The sequence below is a fragment of the Schistocerca piceifrons genome, chromosome 7 (genome assembly GCF_021461385.2).
Source record: "Schistocerca piceifrons isolate TAMUIC-IGC-003096 chromosome 7, iqSchPice1.1, whole genome shotgun sequence".
Classification (NCBI taxonomy): Eukaryota; Metazoa; Arthropoda; class Insecta; order Orthoptera; family Acrididae; genus Schistocerca; species Schistocerca piceifrons.
Genome location: NC_060144.1, coordinates 106,448,534 through 106,470,551, shown reverse-complemented (window position 1 = coordinate 106,470,551; position 22,018 = coordinate 106,448,534). Strand labels below are relative to the sequence as shown.

Genomic DNA, 22,018 nt, shown 5'->3' with positions numbered 1-22,018 from the left:
AACAGCTTTGTTAGGATGTTTTAATCTATCACAATATAACCTAGCCTACCTTCCGCATCACTTTCTTTTTCAGAAAACTGAAATTTAGTTGGGAGAACATATTCAGAATTTCAAAAGTTTGGCACGTTAACCTTGCCCTCTCTCTCTGCCAAATGACTTCCTATCACACCAGCAGCTGAACACAAAAACAAACAAATTGGTGCAGCCCTGTGAACTTACAGAATGTTAACCTGTATTACACACATCTCTTTTTGACACACATTTACAATGTAATTTCAGTTTCTTATGTCCAATATCACAACAAACACCAATGAAAAACATTAAAATTAGATGTATCAAGATACACCTTTAGTAATTAAGAAAACAAAAATCAACACACCATGCAAGAATTATCTGAATGGGATGGAAAGCGGTAGGTGTGATGTACATGCAGAAAGAAACAAATGATTATGATTTTTGAAAAATTAGATGATTCATGCTAGAGAAACAGCTTCACAAATTTAAAAAGTCAGAAATGCATAGATCAATCTCTGGTTCTTACGCAAGCAGTTATTTGGCTTGTCACTGATTGATAAGAGTAGCTGGATGTCATCCTGAGGAATATCATGCCAAATTCTGTCCAATTGGCATGTGAGATCGTCAAAATCCTGAATTGGTTGGACGGCTTTGCCCATTATTCTCTAAACATTCTTAATTGGGGAGAGATCTGTTGACACTGCTGGCAAAGGCAGAGTTTGGCAAGCACGAAGAGACATGATAAAAACCTCTTGCCATGTGGATGTGGGCATTATTTTGATGAAATGTAAGCCCGGCGTGACTTCCTATGAAGGGCAACAAAATGGGCATACAATACCTTTGACGTACTGCTGTGCTGCGTCCTGCTATAAAAGATGTGGTACCCCAGACTGTCAGCACTGGTTGTCAGGCCCTATGAGGGGTGACAGACAGGTTGGTATCCCACCTCTGTCTGAGGTGTGACTAGATACGTCTTCACTGGTCATCAGAGCTCAGTCCGAAGTAGAACTCATCAATGAAGACAATGGTCAAAGAGATTCCAGGCTCATCTGGATATGCCCTAGACAGTGTTGGGATACCAACCTGACTGTCACCCAACACAAGGCCCAACAACCAGTTACTTTCTGGCCCATTTCTTTTCATAGTAGAACACCTTTGGTTCTCTTACACGGCATACTTACAGCACAGCTGTTATGTCTACGACATTCTGCAGCCTATTTTGTTGCCCTTCATGGCAAGCCATTCGGAGCTTACTTTTCAGCAACATAATGCCTGCTGCACACAGTGTGAATTTCTACTGTTTACCTTCGTACTTTGCAAACAATACCTTGGCCAGTAACTAGAACATATGGCACATTGTGGGCATGGTCCTCCAACCACCTTGTGATTTTGATGACCTAATGTGCCGACTGAACATAATTTGGCACAGTATCACTCAGGACATCCAACAACTCTTATCAATCAATGCCAAGCTAAATAACTGCTTGCATAAGGGCTAGAGATGGACCATCACATCATTGACTTGCTCATTTCTTGAAGCTGTTTCTCTTGAATAAATCATCCAATTTTGCTGGAATTGTAATCATTTGTTTGTCTGCATATTTACATATTTCGTGAGGGTGCGTTTCTGGATGAGGTATCGATTATATTGCTTCCCCCTACTTATACCTCCCGAGGAGATCACGAATGTAAAATTAGAGAGATTCGAGCACGCACGGAGGCTTTCCAGCAGTCATTCTTCCCGTGAACCATACGCGACTGGAACAGGAAAGGGAGGTAATGACAGTGGCACTTTAAGTACCCTCCGCCACACACCGTTGGGGTGGCTTGCGAAGTATAAATGTAGATGTAGATGTAGACACCTATCAATTTCTGTTTTATTCAGATAATTACTTCACAGTGTGTGGTTTCCCCCCCCCCCCCCCCCCCTTCGGAGAAATATGGTCCACCATGTCCCGTGAGACAAAAATAAAGCCAATGCATACTATAAAATGTGGGATAAAAGCTGGCAGACAACTGCAAATCAATGGAAAGATTTGTTTCTCCATTACATCCTATTTCTCCATGACAATGACTACTTTTTCTTGGCAACTTAGGATCTGACAAAGCACACACTGGCTGGAATTTTTTTCGCCCAGAAACTGTGTTTCACATCGGTATGCATCTTACTGATGCCTATTTACAAAATATGAAGCTGCTGTAGAATGAAAATAGGAAGAGAGAGAGAGAAAAATTAGAGCTGACAATGTATCAGGTTGGTGTATAAGTTCGTATCATTTTTGTTTTGCATGTATGTATTCCAGTTGCTATTGGCTTATTTGTCAGTTATCATTTCTTATTTGGAGTTCACTGTTACTGTTTGAGTTTACACATTGTCATTTTGCCATTCAGAGGCAGAAAGCGTAGCTGTGGACACTAGAAAACGGAGTGCCAAGTGGGGAAACTGGAATACTTCAGACTATTTTTCTATCCGAGCTCACGGAAGTGGGGGCAACCAGAAACATTTTTGCCATGTATGGGGTTATGCCACTGGATAGAGCATGACAAGAAAATTGTTTTCTTGTTTTAAGGAGCATCATTTTGACATTAGTGACTCTCCACATTCAGAAAAATCTCCATGGTTTGGTGAAGATCAAATATCGTTTAAACTCATTAATCCACTATGCGTAAGTCAGTGTATTCGAGACCTGGAAAATGTGCTGAACTGTGATCACTCCACATTATTTGCATGCAATGGAGAAGGTTTAAAAATCAGGTGTACAGGTAGTGCATGCTCTTAGCCGAAATCACAAAAATCAGCAGGTGCCCATATGTTCATATTTCCCTCAACTAGCTAATGAACAACACTGACCATTCCTATCCTGTACCATTACAGAAGAAATGGTGTTTTTATGCAAACAGAACAGAAAGAAAGCAATGGTTGAGCCCAAACAAAGAAGCAACTCCTTGGAAAAAGACATGCACACATTCACAAAAGATAATGTTAAGCATATGGTGGCACAGTGACAGTGTGGTGTACTGCAAATTGCTTTCCTGAGTTGTAACCATCACTGTTATCATTCATTGTCGACAACCGAGATATTTTGCAGGTGCAATCCAAGAACAGTGAACAGGAAGACGGCGTGCAGTGTGTAACACCTGCCTGCTAGATTTAAGAACACTTTACAGTAGTTGGGTTGCACAGTCATTCTGCTCCCACCTTTTCTGCTCATTATCGAACAACCTTCAAGCAACTTCCTTTCTGGATGAAAATGCACTCCAAACATAGCTTGACAGGTTCTTCGTCTCAAAACCAAGAGACTTCTACAGCTGTAGTATTAAAAAGTTGCCCCAGTATTGGTAGACTGTTGTAAACAGTGAAGGAGAATATACTATTTATGACTAAAGTCTCTGTTATGAGTATCTTTCGAGTTTATTGAACATGTGGAAAAATACTATGAACGTATGGACCAACCTGATATGTAGGGACAAATATAAAGGGTCACTGATATTTTCAGGAAAATAAACCACTTAGTGCATTTAAAAAAATTTCACTCATTCATATAAAGCACACAAACACACCAAAAAAATAAAAATGTCGATCTAACCTGCACCAGTCATGTTTTCACCAGCCAGACGTCCTGAGACAACAGCGTGGTCATGATGCTCAACTCGACGGCGTCCAAATTTCACGTCATAAAAGCACGTACAGTCACCTGCCTACCACAAGAAACACAGTTACAACATAATACAAAACCTATGCATACTTAACATAAAATGCACACAAATGATCCTGGGCCACTCAAAGTAGTGCTATTGAACTAAAAAATACATATTTATCACATCCAATCACAGGAACATTAAAAAACCATTTACTGTACATTTGAGGCAAATAACACAACTGCTAAAAAGTACATTATTAATAATACTCACAGCCCAGACATTAGATCTTGCCACCAGTTCGGCATTAACAAGGAAACCACCTAATTTTTCATCCACCTCCAGTCCTGAGGGACCCGCAAGCTCTGTATTTGGTTTCACTCCAACAGCAACAACAATATGATCAGCTTGCACCTATTTAAGACAAACAAAATATTGCAAGTTTTAACTATGGACTTATTAGTCCTTGGTCATTCTATTTTACTCGCATACTTTTTAACACTGTTATAGCCATAGACACTTGTTGGTTTCCAGAACATTTCTGAATGTGTTGTGAAAGCAATCTTAGGCAAAATAACTGAAGCTCCCGAAACATAACGTTTTCCAGAATGGAGAAAATGTTTTCCAAGTAAATAGTGTATCCTACACTTACCACTTAAGTACTTACAGCTATTTACTGTTAACAAGGCATTTCTTCTATTTTTGTAACGTCTACATTTACTTCTAAATGTGTTCAGTTCATTAAGCCTGTGCATCATATAGATTGTTTGGCTCTGTTTGTGGATTGGTTAGGGGATGCTGTCAACTGTACCAGTGCACTGTTCTTAAATAAGTAATAAATTGTTCCTGATGTGTGAATCAGATTAATCAATGAATACGTTGAATTAAGGTGGAGTAATCTAAATAATGTTCTTCGGCTACAATTTCTCAAGCTCAATAATAATAGTTTATTCTGCTTTGAGACACACACTGAATGCAAACTGGTGACTGATCTCATCAGCAAAGTTACGCCGAGTTAAATCACTTGAGCTCCCCAATATTGTGGATAATTAATTCAATTTATGATTAAAATAACTGATAACATAGTATGTGTTCACAGTTGAAAGTGATTCGGAACACACATAAATACGAGTCTGATAGCTGCACGAAGGAATGAGTCTAAGTGCCAATCAGCACTGATATGAATAATCCCCACTTAACAGGCTGAGTTATAGTTGAACTCAGTACATCTTCAACCTCTTTGGTCCCAATAGGTTTAACATGGGAAAAATGCTTTATGTTAGGCAATAGCCAGAGAAGTTGCAGATGATCAGCATGATGTTTTGATAGAAGCATATAACAAGCAGCAATGTCCTTCAAACCAACTGCTGTCTCTTGAGTTAGAGTTGATTGCGAAGCCTGGTTCAGACTTTGTTTATGACAGAGTGCAGAAACTACTTAAATATTTAGGGAGTTCACTACAAAATTGAGAGTGCTATTTAGTGCCAAGAACAACAGATCTAATATCAAACACAGCACTATCACTGTTATTTACTAAAAAGAAATGTACCATGTAATGGGATGTTGTTTATCTGGGGCAATACTTAAGAAACTTTAACCCACGTAGATAAGAATAGAATGTGCTTGTGAAACTGTTTTGGCAGGATAAGTGATGCATGCCAAGAAGTTTGCTAAGAAACCATGCTAATAAGCTTTGTGAACTACAGCCACCAGATAGTGTGTGCGCACAGTCACTGTGTAAACAGAATTTTGGATGACAAATAGGTCTTAATTTTCTGAGGTTTATCATTAAACTGATGCCATTCATCATAATACAATCTAACAGCAGCAGCATGCATGCATCGAAATAAATGTCTAGACATCATATCTATCACAAATAGTTTTCTTGTTCATTAACCAGATTATCAAATATTTGAAGTTACGTTTTATTTTGACCATTCTACCTATCAGATACAAAAGAGGTAGTCAAATGAAAATGAGACAGATGGAAAAAGTAAGTTAACTGTTTATTATTTCAAAAGTAGTTGCTGTAAGCGTTAATACATTTATCACACTTTCACCCTAGGTGGTCAATGCCGCTAGGGAGAAATATTTGCGATTACCTACAAAACCAGGCCTGTACCTCTTCTCTAAAGGAAGTCTACAGTCACAATTGTCTTTCTTCTGGGCTTCAAAAATGTGGAAATCACATGGGGAAGGCTGCCCAATCTAACTTCTGCAGTGTAATGGAAAAAACCTTTGCAACGTGGGAAGGAACTTGTGGTGCTATGGTTGTTTCGACTACGTTGAAGTTTCACTGAGAAGCCCTTACATATCTTCCACACAATCCCATCTCTATCCAGCAATTTCCATATTTTTCAGCACTGCAGAGAGACATTTACTGCTGTTGATTTGCTCAGACAAGGTCCCATGCCTGGGTCCAATCATGGTTCTGTAGGCAACTGCAAACATTTTTCCACGAGCCACTGACCGTCTTTTGGGGTAAATGTTAACAGTTATGGTGATTGCTTTTGAAATAATGAGCAGTTTACTTACTTTTTCCCAACTGTCTAACTTTCATTTGACTTTCCGTTACAGCTTAACATAGCAGAGATACTTCAAACCACAATGGCATAAAAACAATCCTCTGAAGCTTCTCAAAGGACACCAATATAAACTAAGTGAAATGAGAATTGCATGCTGCTCCACAGATAAACCAATGTACACAGATCTCAATTACTATCATTCCAAAATTCTATAGTAGGTTACACTCAAAAAAATTGCCCTACTTTGAGGCTGCTGACATTAGGAAAGTTAGTGGTCTGATTCTTTACAATGCACATTCTGAAATAGAAATCAATATGAAAAACAAGCATTCCTTTGGAAAGGAAAATTAGGAATATTTTATCATTCAATTACTGTATCACTTCTAAAAAAAAGTAATGATGCAGCCTTTAGTGTCAGTGGCAGGGTTTAAATTGATGTTCCATTACACACATTTCCAGTCATGTTCTATATGGAAGTGACAAATGAATTATTTTCATTTTATATTATAATTTGCTGCCCAATAAGAAAACTATTCCAAATTACTAATGGATGATACAAGTTAAACACACTTTTGTTTACGAAAAGATAAAAACAATACTGACATAATTAACACAATAACAAAACTTTAATACTCAGCAATGCTGAACTACCACTCATTCACAACATAACCTCTAATGTGCAGATACGCAGATACATTCCCACAAGCTCAAACATGAAGTAAGGGAAATCAAATAACTATTGGGGGAAAAAGTGCAGCAACCTGGAGTGCAGGCTTTACATGATACAAAAGACACAGAGTTTTTACGCAGGTGTAAATACGTTACTGTATTCACCCCATTAGAAGACAAGATTTTTCCCACATTCATCATTCGCAAAAGACAAGGTCACCTTACATTTACAAACTAAACTTTTTTGCTGAGGTCAACATTATAAAATTGTGTGATACATTGATACAGGGGTTGTCTTACATTTACAGATAACGATTAGACAAGTGGGTTCATGCACAGATTTTTTCGAAAAATTCGGTAGGGTTGGAAGCACAGCAGTGGCACCAGGCTGGTTGAGCACTAAGAAGAATGTTTGGGCACGGGGGGAGGGGGGGGGGGGGGAGTTGTGAGCAGGAAACAAATTTTATCCTGCTGCCCACTGTGTAAATATATTGACTTTTTATGAACATCTACTGCAATTTGCCTGAATCCATTTTCAGTATGAACTGAACTGAACTGGCAAAGAATTGGGCCTTTACTCATTATAGCCATAAACTTCTGCAGGAGATGGAAAGAGTCTATATAGGGGCGAGTGGCGTGTTTACATGTTTCATTCAGCAATGTAGTCAACAATCACCATGAGGCCTAATGGGAGTGAGAGTGTATCAGCTGCTGATTCTCCATAGCCAATGAGAGATGAGAAGGCAGACAGTATGTTCAGAAGCAAAAAACAAAGGAATATTGTCACAATTACACTTCAATATATGTGCAAAATACACTATATATTCAGAAAAAATAGCTGTGTTCTCCGGTCCCACCATACCCATAACCACAGTCTCAGGAATCGCAACATATTCGTAACAATCAGCTAAGTATTTGTGACAGCCAAGACTCCAAATTTCATTACTGCTGGTTTCACTTGCAGCAACTGCAGCTGCTATATTAGGTGCCACCCTAGTGATACCATAGGCTGGCTAAAATTGTAAGCAAAGATGGAAGTGAAGATAACAATTTACATAAACAATTTGTGTATTTCATTTCTCCTCATCTTATTAATATGTAGACAATCAATAAATGGTGTAAGTTTAGAATAGATGCAATGTTAATTAATTAATTTTTTTTTTTTTTTGCAGAATATCAGTAATGTACTGGTAAGTCTCAATGTCACTTTAGACCTCATACAAAGTGGAGAATCATCCTTCGAAGACCAAAATCATTGCCCTGATCCATTTAACAAGGGAACTCAAACTGTACCAGCTGACACATGAACTGCCATGATAGACACCAGTTGTTTTTTTAAGTGACTGCAGTAACCACAGGAAATGCAGCATATATCTGTTCTACACACCAAGAAAAATCTTTGCTACAATTTTAACAAATAGGCTTTTGACTGTTTCTGAGAAAACACACACTGAATATCTGTGTAGCCTTCGTGCCTCCATAAATTACAGTGCATATTGTTCTGGATCTGACGGCAGCAAGAGAAATGCAGATAATAATGTGCGCCTTCATTCCTAAGAGGCTCTCACACGTTCAATTGTCATTCTGTCAATACGACTGTCCGGGGACACAGATTGACGAACTATCAATATAAGAAATATAGAGGCAGTACTGATGGTCCCAAAACATTCTCAATGCTTTCAATACGTGATGAGAGTTAGAAGTTCAGTACTGAAGTTTGGCAATATTCTCTGCAGATATGTTGACAGGGCTTCATGAACCAGCCACGTGGCATTAGTGTGCGCTATTTATGTTTTCAGCTCATTTTCATACCTATCATACATCAGATTCAATTTCTCAATTGGTCTTAGAACAGAACTAAAATAATAGGTCAATGAAGGGACAGTCACTCAATGTGCCTCTTCAGGACAGTCAACATAGGATTCACTGTGGCACTGCTTTCTTCGCTGATATGAAAATTTAATACTTGCTTGTTGAACTACACAGCCGTGTAGAAAAACACTTCTACTTCAAAAATTATGTAATACATATGCAATGCCTACTAAGAGGTCTGGTAAATACAAGTCAGTCTCATCATATTTTTTTTTAGTTGAAATTCCGAACACATCCTCCCATGGCAGACAACTGCTCCACAGAGGTTTCCGTAACAACTTTCTAATTGTGTTTGCTGATAATACATCACTAAACTTCAAGCACTCCACTGACCTGCCTGTTGCCATAAATCTCACAGTTTCTCCTAATCCATTATGTGAAAAACAGCAGGTAGACATATACCGCAACTTGTATTTGGTGTCAGACTGCTGGGGACTATGTTCTAGCAGTCACAACTGAATGGTTTAGACTGTGTTTCAACACCACACAATGTTTGACAACGAACGTGTGCCGAAATTGCAGTCGCAATAAATAATATTTTTAACGACCAAATGTGGAATGATTTCACTGAATGATTACACTAAGGCTGGGGACTGAAGTCAATCTCACATTTTCATCAATTGTAGGCACTGTATTTTAATCTGCCTTTATTACTTTTTCAATAATAAAATGAATATTAATATTATTTAAATACAAATTGATCTCTAAGAGTACTAAGTAAAGGGACAAAAGAATGTTATTTCGTAGACTGTTTCGGTCTATGTAAGCTACTGCACGACATTGTTAGCCGACTTCTTTTTCTCACTAGTTACAGTTACTGCTCACTCTTGATGTGAATAGATCATCAACTTCATTTCTGTTGGTTTAATTGAGGCTGCAGTAGTAAGTTTTTTATCTGCACTGGGGTAAGAACATACTGAAAATTCTACAAAATATTCTTTAACCAGAGACATCCCTGCTCCAAGTCAGCACTGATTTCATCCCACAAAATAATTATTTCTCGAAGGTGAAAATGTGTGTGTGTGTGTGTGTGTGTGTGTGTGTGTGTGTGTGGGGGGGGGGGGGGGGGGGGAAGGGAGGGGGGGAAGGGGGGGGAAGGGGGGGGGGAGAGAGAGAGCGAGAGAGAGAGAAATATTAATTAACTGTTTATTAACTGAGAATTCATTAAGAATTGACTTTCCACTAAATGGGCTGTGAGAGTCTAAATTTTGATCAGAATTTTTTAGCGCAAACAGTTTGCTATTAACCACAAAAACATTTAACTTTGACAGTTTTATGTCAACTTTAAACTTCAATACAACACAGATAATAAAATCTCTGGTGAAATGTTGTATGAGCTAGCTGTAACTTTTCCTGATTATTATTAAATCGTATTTATGGGCCGTGCTTGTTAGGAAAGAATGAAATTATTTAACTGAATCTTAATGCAGGCCATCTTAAATAATAGACTCAGACCATTATATAATGGGTGAATGAACAGTGAATTAGCAACATGTCACACCCAGTGCATATTAAAAACTATTAAAACAATATATAATAATGAACTGTGTTGCTTGGGGCCAGGTTGTGTATCTCGTCAATGTCTAAATAAGAGCAGAGTAAATATTTACAAAATAGCATTGTCATTACAAAGGGAAGCAATAGCAAGATCTTTTCTATAAAAGCGACCCATCAAGATTGCTGTACCCGGCAAAACAACAACAACAACAACAACAACAACAACAACAACAACTATTTCAGAGCACATCAGCATTAGGAAGTTTTAATACAAACAGAGGACTCATACGAAAAACTGTCGGATCTCTGGTTTCAATTTCAGTTAGTAAAATAACATGCGACAAGTCGTTATTTTCAGCAAACTTGGACCCTTTTCCTCTTTCTTGTTGTTGTCTATTGTTTCTTGCTAGCTATTGCCAAGCAAATTAGGGCATACCCATTCTTTTGTGTGTTTGAGATCATTCTTAACCTTCTTACGACATATTGCTAGCTGAAGCCAGACGACAGTAACGATATTATTGATGGTGTGAGAAACGTTTCAGTATATTAAAAGTCTGACAAATTAGTATTGTCAAATACTGAATATCAGCTGATTGTTTCTGTGTCTAAGACTGTGCCTAAGCTGCACTTCACCTGCCCTACAGATTTCCTTAAGACTGATCAAAGCCCTCCACACCCTCCACAGTGGTATGATCTTCCAGTCTTTTTCTAGCGCCTGCATTCATTCTCTTTGATCTGTATGTGGCAGCTATGCTGTAAGTCACATCATTTGAAAATAACAAGTGTGGAAATTACGTCTATTGAGCTGCTCACTTTAAAACCAACTTGAGAGCACTACTTGCAAACAATGGTTTACTTTGATCTAGATCATAGTGTAAGATTCATTCTGACACTTACACATATCAGCAAGGGAACAGCAAAATCACTTCCATTTTTTATTTTATGCTTATGACAGCTTCCCAACATTTTGGAAACTTCTTTAGTCCAGACAGGACACCTTCATTGTTGAGTTGTCTGATTACTTAAGTCACCTCACTGGAAGCTTCATTAATTGTATCAAAATGCTTTCCACTGGGATAAATGAGATTCAGTTAGAGCTTAAAATCTCACATCCAGGTTTCATCAAATGCAAAAATCCTTTTCATAAACTGTTCTCTTCTTGTTCGGTAACACTGAAGCAATTCTTTTGCAACCTGCTTTCTGCTCTCCACACAGATCGTACAGAAACCATCTTGCAGCTGGTTGGTTGGTTGGGAGTGAAAAGGGTTAAACTGCAAGGTCATCAGTCCCTTCATCCGTTAAGCAGCAAACAAGGAGCGGCCGAAGAATGAAGGAGGTGAAAGACAAATCCTAGAAAGCCTAAGTGTAACTAACACAAGGAAAAAAGAGGGATAAAAGCTAAAAAAAGAAGAAAGCAGAGAGAAGTCATTAAAAGATCAGTCAAGAAAAGGCATTAAACCAAGAAATGAAAAACAATAAAGAAAATTAAAAAAGTGACCAGGCTGCACCAAAAACAAGGGCTGATAAGGGACACCTGAGAATGAAAAGGTAGGTTGTGTGTGTGGGTGGGGGCAGGAGAGGGATGCCCGACAACCCCTCAAGCAGTCAACAAGTCAAAAAAAGTCCTTCCTTACACGGATGAGTGGAAACCACCTTCGCAGGCAAAACATAACACCCATCAGCCACCTTGGCGTCATCTGCTAGCACCAAAGGTAGCTTGTCACGAAGATTCAGATGCCACCTCAAAGCAGCCAAATTAGGGCAGTCTATGAGTAAGTGGGCCACCATCAGGTGGGCTCCACATCGGGAATGAGGAAGATCCTCATGTCGGAGAATGTGACCACAGGTCAGCTAAGTGTGGCCAATGTGGAATCGACAAAAGACGGTGAATCCCCGGCAAGAAGCACACAAGGAAGACTGCCATGGGGTCATGGTCTCCTTAATAGTCCTCAGTTTGTATGGGGAGATCAGAGCAGACCATTCTGAGTTCCAGACATCCAGCAATCAATGGCATATAAATTACCGAAGGTCTGGTTCTGGGACTCCCATTTCTAGAAGCGGCATCCTGATGGCCAGCTTGGTCAATCGGTCAGCTATTTCATTTCCCAAAGTCCCATCATGATCAGGAGTCCAAATGAAACCAGCTGGCAGTCCAGCTTGATTGAGATCAGAGACACAATCCTGGATGCCTGTAATCAGTGAGTGAGGAGACCAGCACTGGTCTATGGCCTGAAGGCTGCTAAGGAGTCACTGTAGATTAGGATACTCTTACCAGTGCACGAATGAATGTAGCCAAGTGCTAATTTAATGGCCATTAATTCAGCAATGAAGACACTGCATCCGTTTGGCAAAGAGTGGAGTTCACTGCACCATGCATGTGTGTATGCAAAGCCTGTTCGTCTCTCGACTGTTGAACCTCTGTGAATAACAATCCCGAACCGGGATACGTCTCAAAGTCAGTCAAGAAAAGGCGGCAAAAAATTGTAGGGCTATGGAATCTTTTGGACCAAAGGAGACTTATGGCCAAATCCAGGGTCAGGGCACAAGCCATGGGGGCAGATGCGATGTCTCCCTAACCAAATGTGACAGTGAAGGAAGTTGCAGTTCCGAACAGAGACACACCAAGCATTCAGCAGATGTAAACCCAGTTCTGGGCCGCAATTTTGCAAGGTGGAGCTCCCTTACAGGGAAAAGGACACAGTAGTTTGGGATGTTCTGGGAAGTTACGAATGCGTATAGTGTGATTCAGCAGCTGTTATTGGCAACTGATAGGTAATGAAGGAACTCCAGCCTTGACTAGTAGGCTGATCAAGGGGGCCAGTTCGGAAGGCTCCTGTGACGAGTCAGACCCCAAAATTATAACGGGGTCCAGTAAAGTGAAGTGTATTGAAGTGTCACCAGCACTTTCACTTAAGTTGGCAAAGATGAGGAAGCCACATCAGCTGGTAATCTAAGATCAGTCCCAAAAAGCAGTGCATCTCAACTACAAGAAATAATTGATTGTCCAGGTAAAGCTCTGGGTGTGGGTGGGCAGTACAAGGGCAACAGAAGTGCATGACAAGTCTTGGCAGCTGAAAACTGAAAGCCATGGGTGAGAGCCCATGACTGCCCCTTTTGTATGGCGCCATGCAGGCAACGCTCAGCAATACTCATACTAGAGCAATAATAAAAGCAAAAAACTGTCAGCATATTCAGAGTGTGATATCAAAGACCTCACAACTGCCATTAGACTACTGATGACAACCAAAACGAGGGGGACACTCAGTACAGAGTCCTGCAGGGCTCCACTCTCTTGGGAAAGGGAATGAATCACGAATGTGCAGTAAGACAGGCAAAAATCAGGAGTGGACCCCAGACACCATTCATGTAATGTAGTAATGATGTGGTGATCCCATGTCATGCCCTAAATAAGCCTTCTGTAGATCGAAAGAGACAGCAATGAGGTGCTGACAATGTGCAAAGGCCATCTAGATGGTGGACTCTAGCAGCGGAGTTGCCTTTGGGAAGACTTAAATACAGCCAAAAGGCCCCAAGACTCAAAGAGCCAACACAGCCGCTTGCTCACCGTGTGTTCGAGCAACTTACAGAGAATGTTGGTAAGCCTGACTGAGCAATAACTGCCAATCTTCAGGCGGTTCTTACCCAGTTTTAGTACCGGAACTATAGCGCTTTCTCGCCACCGTGATAGGAACTCACCTTCGTTGCATATTAGATTAAAGAGGGCAAGGATGTGACACTGACAATCCTCTGCGAGATGTTTCAGCATCTGATTGTGTATGCGGTCTGGCTCTGGCGCCGTCAGGACAGTGGGCTAGGGCACTGAAGAGTTCCCACTCACTGAACAGAGAGAGAGCATTATATGGCACCAGGTGGCGGATAGTAGAAGACAAGCGCATTTGCTCCCCCACTTTTTAATGAATCGAAAGGACACAGATATGCAATCATAATGCTCAGCAAAATATTCGGTGACAGTGTCTGGATGAATGGCACTTCTGGATCAGAATAAACGGCACCATCAAAGCAAATATTTGAAATATCTGCAAGGGACTGGAAGCTACAGAAGTATCTGACCTTTGCCCATAAGTGTGATGGAGAGGTACATGATCCAATGATGGAAACATACCATTTCCAGGATTCTAGCTTTTGTCATTTTGTGAGGTACTGAACATGGGTACAGAGCTGTTTAAAGGCAATGAGGTACTCCAGTGAAAGATGCCACTTATGGTGTTGGAGAGCCCACCCATGATCTCCAATGGCAGCAGCGATCTTTGGGGTCCAGCAGGGTACTGTTTCCCCAGGGAGATGAGAAGTTTTGGTTGGCTGCCTAAAGAATGGCTGCCATTCTATGCTGATCGGCCACATTGATACTATCTTGCAGGGGGCGGGGGCGGGGTGGGGGGTGATTGGCTAAGGACGACAGCAGAGGTGAATTCATCCCAGTCAGCATTACAGAGAAACCATCTGGGTGGGCATATAGGGGAGCAATGCTGAGGGAGAGACAGGAAGACCAGGGCTGCAAAAGAGAGATCAGTGGCCGAATAAGTTCTAGTACCACACTGAAATGTGTGGTGGTACCAGACGAAGAGGCAAAGATTGAGCTGTGCTAATATAGATGTCTCTTTACTGTGGCCAGTGTTCATTGTACCTCTATGCAAATAGTTATGGGCGTTGAAGTGCCCAACAGTAAGAAAGGTTGAGGGAGCTGAGAGAATAATGCAGACATACATCCTGGGACAAAACATCATCAGGAGGAAGATAAAAATTACTGATTGTAAAATTCTGATGTGCCCTTACCCGAACAGCCACAGCCTCCAAGGGGGTATATCAAGAGGCACAAGTTAACTATATACAGAGTTCACACACATGTGCAAACTCTGCATGATACTCTCTCATAGTTGGTACAATTCTTAAAAATAACCTCAGCAGCCCTGAAGGGCAGGGGTCTCATTTGCTGGACACCACATTCCCTGCATGGCAATACAGAATGCAAAGTACTTAAAAGTTGCCATAGCTCAGCCAGGTGGTGGAAAAACCCCTTACAAATCCACTGGAGGGTCAAACTGTCTAAATATTCTGGGGGCATGAAGCGACTGAAGGTGGGGACAAATTACAAACCACGGTCATGTGCTGCCACCAACAGATACCAGGGGATATAATGACATAGGCTCTGCGGCAAATTGCCTGGGGAGATCTGGTGCCTTAGGAGCCACATGGATTTCCATCTTGGACAAAGGAGGACATGCAGGGTCCAGTGGCATGGCGACCACCGGAGTTTCCTTTGCGTCTTAGACAACTTTTTTTTTTGTCCTCTTCCTCCTTAGAAGACAAGGACTGAGGTTTCCCCAAACTGGTTTCAGGGACAGAGGAAGAACAAGAGTCCAATCGTAAGCAGGCTGTCATTCCTTCAGTCACTGGTTGGTGTCTGGCTGTGGACCAGCTGGAACCATGCTAGGAAGAGTCCCAAGGAACCTCTTCCCAGCTAGAGAAGTTGCAGGAATATGACGCATCTCCAGCTGGAGGATGGGGACCGATGTCACCGGCAAGTGAGAGTCAATGGCCTGATGTGTGACCCTAACTACCTGGAGGGGCATGTATTATCAGACAACTCTGAGAGTTCACTGTAAGAAGTGCAACACAGGAGAGCACCATTGCTAGAGAAGGTGAGAATGTTGTGCAAGAATGAGTAATTTCTATGGGATTAAGCTCCTCAAACTTTTTTCTGGCCTCTTTGTATGGGAACTTGTCTGGGGTCTTGTTGTCTTATTTTCCTTTCATGCTTAAAATGGAGCAATCTGGAGAGCATGGAGAGTGGAGATCGCTGCAGTTTACACATGTGGAAGGAGCAGCACATGGAACATTTGCGTCAGAGGACATCCACAATCCCTGCAGATGGGAGGCAATAGACCAGGAAGACACACATCCAAACTTCAAAGTTCAGCAGCTGAAGCTTCTCACTTCATACAACTGAAGCTTCTCTTAGGAGAAGGAACATAGGGTCTCATGTCACACCGGTAGGCCATCACCTTGGCCTTCCCAGATGATGTATCACCCTCGAAAGCCATGACGAATGCCTGACTAGCAATTCCATTTTCCCTTGATTCCCTATGGACACTATGGATGAAGTGCACACTCTGTCGCTCTAAGTTGGGCCACAGCTCATCAGACTGCAAAAGAAGACCACAGGGAAAGAAAGCCCTGGACCATACTGTGACTCCTGCGGGGACAGACAGTCCTAGGTATGTCACCCAACTTGAGAGAGCAGCACTTGGCCTGGAGGAAACCACTCTTCACCTTAAATATGGCTGCAACTTCCCCTTATTTTTTATCAATGTGTTCACAAAAAAATAAAGGTTTTTGTGGCCAAAAAGGTGTCCCCATCAAGAGCAGGAATTTGGGGATGAGGATTTTGCTCCTTATCGTCTAGTCCTGTGTGCCTCCAATGGTGTGGCCAATGAAGGTAACAACGTTGGGATCGTTCTTTGTTGCATCATACACATCCTTTCCATACGAAGAGACTTCTGGGGCCATGTGACCACCAGCAGGAGAAAGTTTAAGTCGCTTCATATGCGAACTATCTGCCATGGTGCCCCCTACTCCGAATGGAGGTTCTCCTCATGGGCACCATAGCCACAGCTACTTGGCCAGTAATCTGTTTCTTGGAGTCCCCATGCCCCAGTCATGATGGGCACATGCTCTACACCATACTTGGGGAGTGTGCAGCGCAGGCACCAACAGTGTGATCCCCGCACGGTAAGGGGGCTGAAACTCCAGCTTACATTATCATAACAGAAGTTGCTGCCGGATGTCCCCCACCGTGGCTCACTGCTCTTCAGTGAGTATGTGTATGGCTGCCACAGGGCCCCAGCTACCACCATGCAGGTACTTGACACTTTCCTCCTCCCCCCCTTGCCAATCCACCACGATGGGATGGCTACCCTGCTGGGGTTTGGATGCACAACAAAAGGAAAGAAAAGGGAGCCACGGTGGAAGGGCACAGGGACAGAGCATACACCACAGTAGGTGACTTTCCCTGAATGACACTCACTCCTATAAAATTTGGGAAAGACAGCAGGTCAAGCCCAATAATGGGGACCATAAATTGTTAATGGAATGTGAAGACAGCACCAGCAGTGAAACTGGAAATCAAGTAACAACACTGTTAACCAAGTCCAGGCAGGTTCTGCCCCAAAAGGACCAACCGATGGAAAGTCAGAGGAGGTAAGAGATAGTCAAAGTGTAGGTTTGCAGCACAGAAAGAGGAAGTAGTGCTGCAAAGGCTGGGACCCTGTGGCAGCCATGCACATACTCACCTAAGAGCAGTGAGCCATGTTGGGGGACATCTGGCAACAACTTCAGTTATGATACTGTAAACTGGAGTGACAGACTTTACAGCCTCACAAGCAATTTCCTAGCAAGCTTTTTGTCAATCTTCTCTCAAACTGCCATTAATGATAAAATTAGGATGTGTAGTCTGTTGCAACTGATGGCCTTCCACTTCTTGGGTTGTCCTCTGTGTTTACCCGATCTTCATGGAAACTAACAGGTCTCTGTGATACTGTGCTTTAGACACACTACACTATTCCCAGACTCTGGAAGTGCTGTAAATTTCCATTTGATTCTTTCCATGTAGGGATTTGATTTTGATATATGAATGCTAGCCACAATGTGTAATCTGACCTGACATGAATTTCAACTTGATCGTGCTACCATAATGGTTGCACATGTGCCGTGTGCAGGACTTTTGAAATTACACTTGTACAATATCTGTAAGTCATATAGCTACTGCATTAGTCAAATTTCCACCCCTTCGCGACAGAGCACGTCAAGGTATAGAAACATATTAGTAACATACGTGAACACACTGTGCCACCTTTGAACTATAAATAGCACATAAAAGCTCCACTTCAGACAAATGACAGACAAAGCTTTCTCAGGAAATGAAAACTATGCATCAAAATACCATCAAGCAAGGTGTGTGTGTGTGTGTGTGTGTGTGTGTGTGTGTGTGTGTGTGTGTGTGTGTACTACACATGTTCAAAGTAATAGTGCACACAGTACCAACCAAAATTTACAAAATTACTAAAAATTCTATATAACTTTCACTCTCTGTTGTAGACCATCAAAGGACCAGTAATCAAATTATGTGTAACATTTCCTTAATCGGTGCTTTGTCTCAATGTTTTGACAAAGCCCTATACACATGTTTCACTTTACACAAACAATCTTGAAACTAACCGACTGTCCATTGCTGAGTTTTAACACAACTTGCCCCTTGTCCGCGTCAACTTCTTTGACTTCAGCATTTGGAATCACATTCACTCCTTCTGCTTTCACTTTGTTCATGGTCCACTGACTTAAATATTCAGGTAAAATTTTTCCCAAAGTACCACTTTCTGGAAATATCTGCTGCACCTTCACACCTTCCTTGCAGCCTGGAAAAAATAACTATAAAATGTTGGCACTTATAATGAAACTAGTCAATATAATTTGTTACAACAACATACCATGGCGAGCTAGAGCACACGCTAGTTCAGTTCCGAGAAATCCACCACCAATAACTGCAATATTTTTAACACCTTTATGAACTATTGCATGGAGTTCTTCAAAATCATAAACATCCCTAAATAACGTAACTTTTTCTTGAATCAGATCATTTGCTTTCTCAAAGACTGGCAAGTTTTTTGGGCTGGCTCCTGCAATAACAAAAAATCTATCAAATGTAATAAGACTACCTAAAATAAAATTGTATAGTACGTAACAAGAAGATTATTTTCTACTCACCAGTAGCTATAAGGCACTTCTTAAACCTAATTTCATGGCCATCTTCAAGATATGCTATTTTCTCAGTAACATCTACCTTTTTAACATTCCAACCTCGTGCTACAGCAACACCTCCATTGGCCTGTTCCATTAAACATTTGCAATCAACATAAAAGTCTTCTGGTTCATAAAAAAGACTTCTCTCTGTACCATTCCACTGCTTGAAAAGTAGCTTTTTGGAAGCTTCATCATCTTCATTAAACCACAGTTCCTTTGATAATGGAGGTCTCATGTAAGGATAACAACTCTCATTTGAAACTATAAGCACCTGTAAAAAACCAACCAAACTTAAAATATTAATTTTATGGTTATCTAAATGGTTCAACAAAAGTGAAAAGTAACAATTATTTACGCTGCAATCAAAGATATTTTTATACAAAAAGAGAATAGAAGTCAAAAGTCCGAACTAAAGTGCATCAATTTCCAGAAACTATGAACAACTATTTTTCAGATAATATGATGTCAACAGCAGAAAGGTGTGTACTGAAGTTAATTGTGTTGTTTGGAAACAATTTACATATAATACCATCTGTGTTAATAAATAACTTCTGTTGTAATTTGACATCTGCATGCAACACTTCAGATGTACTGCGGTATTTTGTTGTTATAAAGGAATGTATCACCCTAGTGACAGCAATAGAAATTGCAAGAAGCAAGCATGTATCTACTACTGAATGAATGAAGCAAACACAGCCACACTAAATACCACATTTGCCCCATCATAAGACAAGGTTTTTTCTCCAAATTCATCATTTGAAAAATACAGTCATCCTACATCTGGAGATAAAACTGCTGCAGCAGAGGTCAACGTTTTTACATTGTGTAACAAATCAGTATAGGGATCACTTTACATTTAAAGGTGAAGCTTTGAAGTGTTGGCAATTGAATTCATGTGACCTTTTAAGAATTCTGGAGGGTTAGAGGGGGAACAGTGACATCAATTTGGCTGAGAAAGAGGATTAATATGGGGAGGGAGAATTATGAGCAGACATACCACATACTTTGGCTTATTATGAGCATCTACTATAGTTTGTCAATACCCATTTAGTGTAAGAATTTAACTGACTTTAAAATTGGACAAATATTCAGCAACAGTAAATGTTTCTGCAGGAAACAGTAAAAGTTTACATAGGGGCCAGTGGCATACCTACTGAATTTACCCGAGTATAAGATGAGGCTTTTTCCCCAAATTCGTCATTCAAAAAATACACAATCATCTTATATTCGCAGATTAAACTATTGCTATTTAGGTCAACATTTTATGTTGTTCAGTGGAGTACAAAGGATCAGTCTTACATTTATAGCAGTCATATTTATATATGAAACTTTGGCTACTGAGGTCACGTGCAGATGTATTTTGAAGAATGTTGAAAGGTGATGCTTGCGTTCCAACAGGCTCAAGATTTCCTGATACGCCAAAGTTCTCAATACAATATCGACGTTGCACGAGCAATGACGTGACACTGACTCGTGAGGCACTAGTGCAAGAGATAAGCAAGAAACTATGAACTGGTCACTACAACAGTCTAGTGCTCTGCTTGAAATAAGGTGTTTTTGTGAAACACAAGAGAAAATAGCATTAAATTACATAGTATTAGAAACATTAATTCTGCTTTTTTAGTAAAGGTAACATTCAAACGTGAAAATGTTGTCCTTCAAAAACATTACTCGATTCTGAAACCAGATCAATATTTTATTGGAATACGAGGGACTAAAGATTTACTAAGTGGGCTGCAAATGAGAAAATCAGTTGCTGTTCACGTATCAGAATACTGGGTGAAAACGTTACCACATTTTACTCAGCGTCAGAACATGATGGTGACACTCAGATGAAAAAAGAAGGAAAATTAATTCAGAATGAAATGCCTAAAAAACAAAATAAATAATATTTAACTAATTGCTGTCACGAGAATAAATTTTAGTGGCAGGACCTGCAGTGGTGATACTACCAACAGGTATCACTAGATCACGGGACAAGTAAAAGTTTGAGAATGGGACTGAACTGTGATCTTTTATTTAGGCACAGTGGAACCTTGCTAATTGAAGTCTCCTCATAACACACAATTTACATAAAGAGCAAAACAAACTGTAAAAAAAGACTTGCTTAGCGAGTGATGTTTCACATAGTGAGTGACTATGATTTAGTGAGACATCAACAGCCACACCAGCCATTCCTGCGTGGCAAGGGAAACATTCAACAATATGAACACCTTTCACTGTCAACAGCAGCACATGAACAATGTCTTTAGTATGTACTGCTGTTTGGGTGTAGCACTCTTTCTACTACCATCTTAGTGCACGTTTTAATCACATATTTTTTCTAAACTTGTGTTCACACAGTGTTTTGTGTGTGTGAATTTTAATAGCCTTCATAGAAACATCTCCGAAGATAAATCTGGAAGACGATGACCGTAAGAGAACGAAGATGACCTTAGAAATAAAACAAAAAAATCACTGAAAAACTTGAACGTGTCGTGAGCATTACTGATTTAGCAGGCACATGCAACTGGCCTAACTCAACTATTTGCATTCTCCTCAAGAACAGGGACAAGACCAATGAGACAGATGCTTCATAGGAAGTGACAAGAGTATCTAAACAACAGTTTCGTTTTGTGGACAATGTCGAAAGGTTGCTCCTTATATAGATAAATGGAAGGCAATTGCAAGGCGACACTATTAACAATAACATCATTTGTGAGAAGAAGGTGAGAATGAATGAAGACACTAGGATCATCAGCAACCAAAGAAGTGTTTAAGGGAAGCCATGGGTTGTTCTAGAAGTTTAAGAGAAGAACTGGCATCCACATCATTGTGAGGCATGGCGAAGCAGCCAGCTCAGACACAAAGGCAGCAGAGAACTTAATCAGCAACTACAAGATGCTCGTAGATTCTGAGGGTTATCTGCCACAATAGGTTTTTAATTGTGATGAGACAGTTCTTTTCTGGAAAAGATGTCGACGCGGACCTCCATAACAGCGTAG

General features: G+C 40.6%; 1 protein-coding gene across 3 annotated transcripts in view; it reads right to left on the bottom strand.

Annotated features, from left to right (window-relative positions):
- Nucleotides 1–22,018, bottom strand: part of LOC124804849 (apoptosis-inducing factor 1, mitochondrial) — a 111,932-nt gene that overhangs the window by 41,407 nt on the left and 48,507 nt on the right. For all 3 annotated transcript variants that reach the window (XR_007017374.1, XR_007017375.1, XM_047265200.1), the window contains exons 5-9: nt 18,999–19,305; nt 18,722–18,910; nt 18,453–18,649; nt 3,928–4,068; nt 3,603–3,714 (exon numbers count right to left, since the gene is read on the bottom strand). Coding sequence is in view for 1 of the 3 variants with exons in the window: in XM_047265200.1 (XP_047121156.1) it covers nt 3,603–3,714; nt 3,928–4,068; nt 18,453–18,649; nt 18,722–18,910; nt 18,999–19,305 (946 nt within the window). In the remaining 2 variants the exon portion in view is untranslated. The remainder of the gene's footprint in view (nt 1–3,602; nt 3,715–3,927; nt 4,069–18,452; nt 18,650–18,721; nt 18,911–18,998; nt 19,306–22,018) is intronic.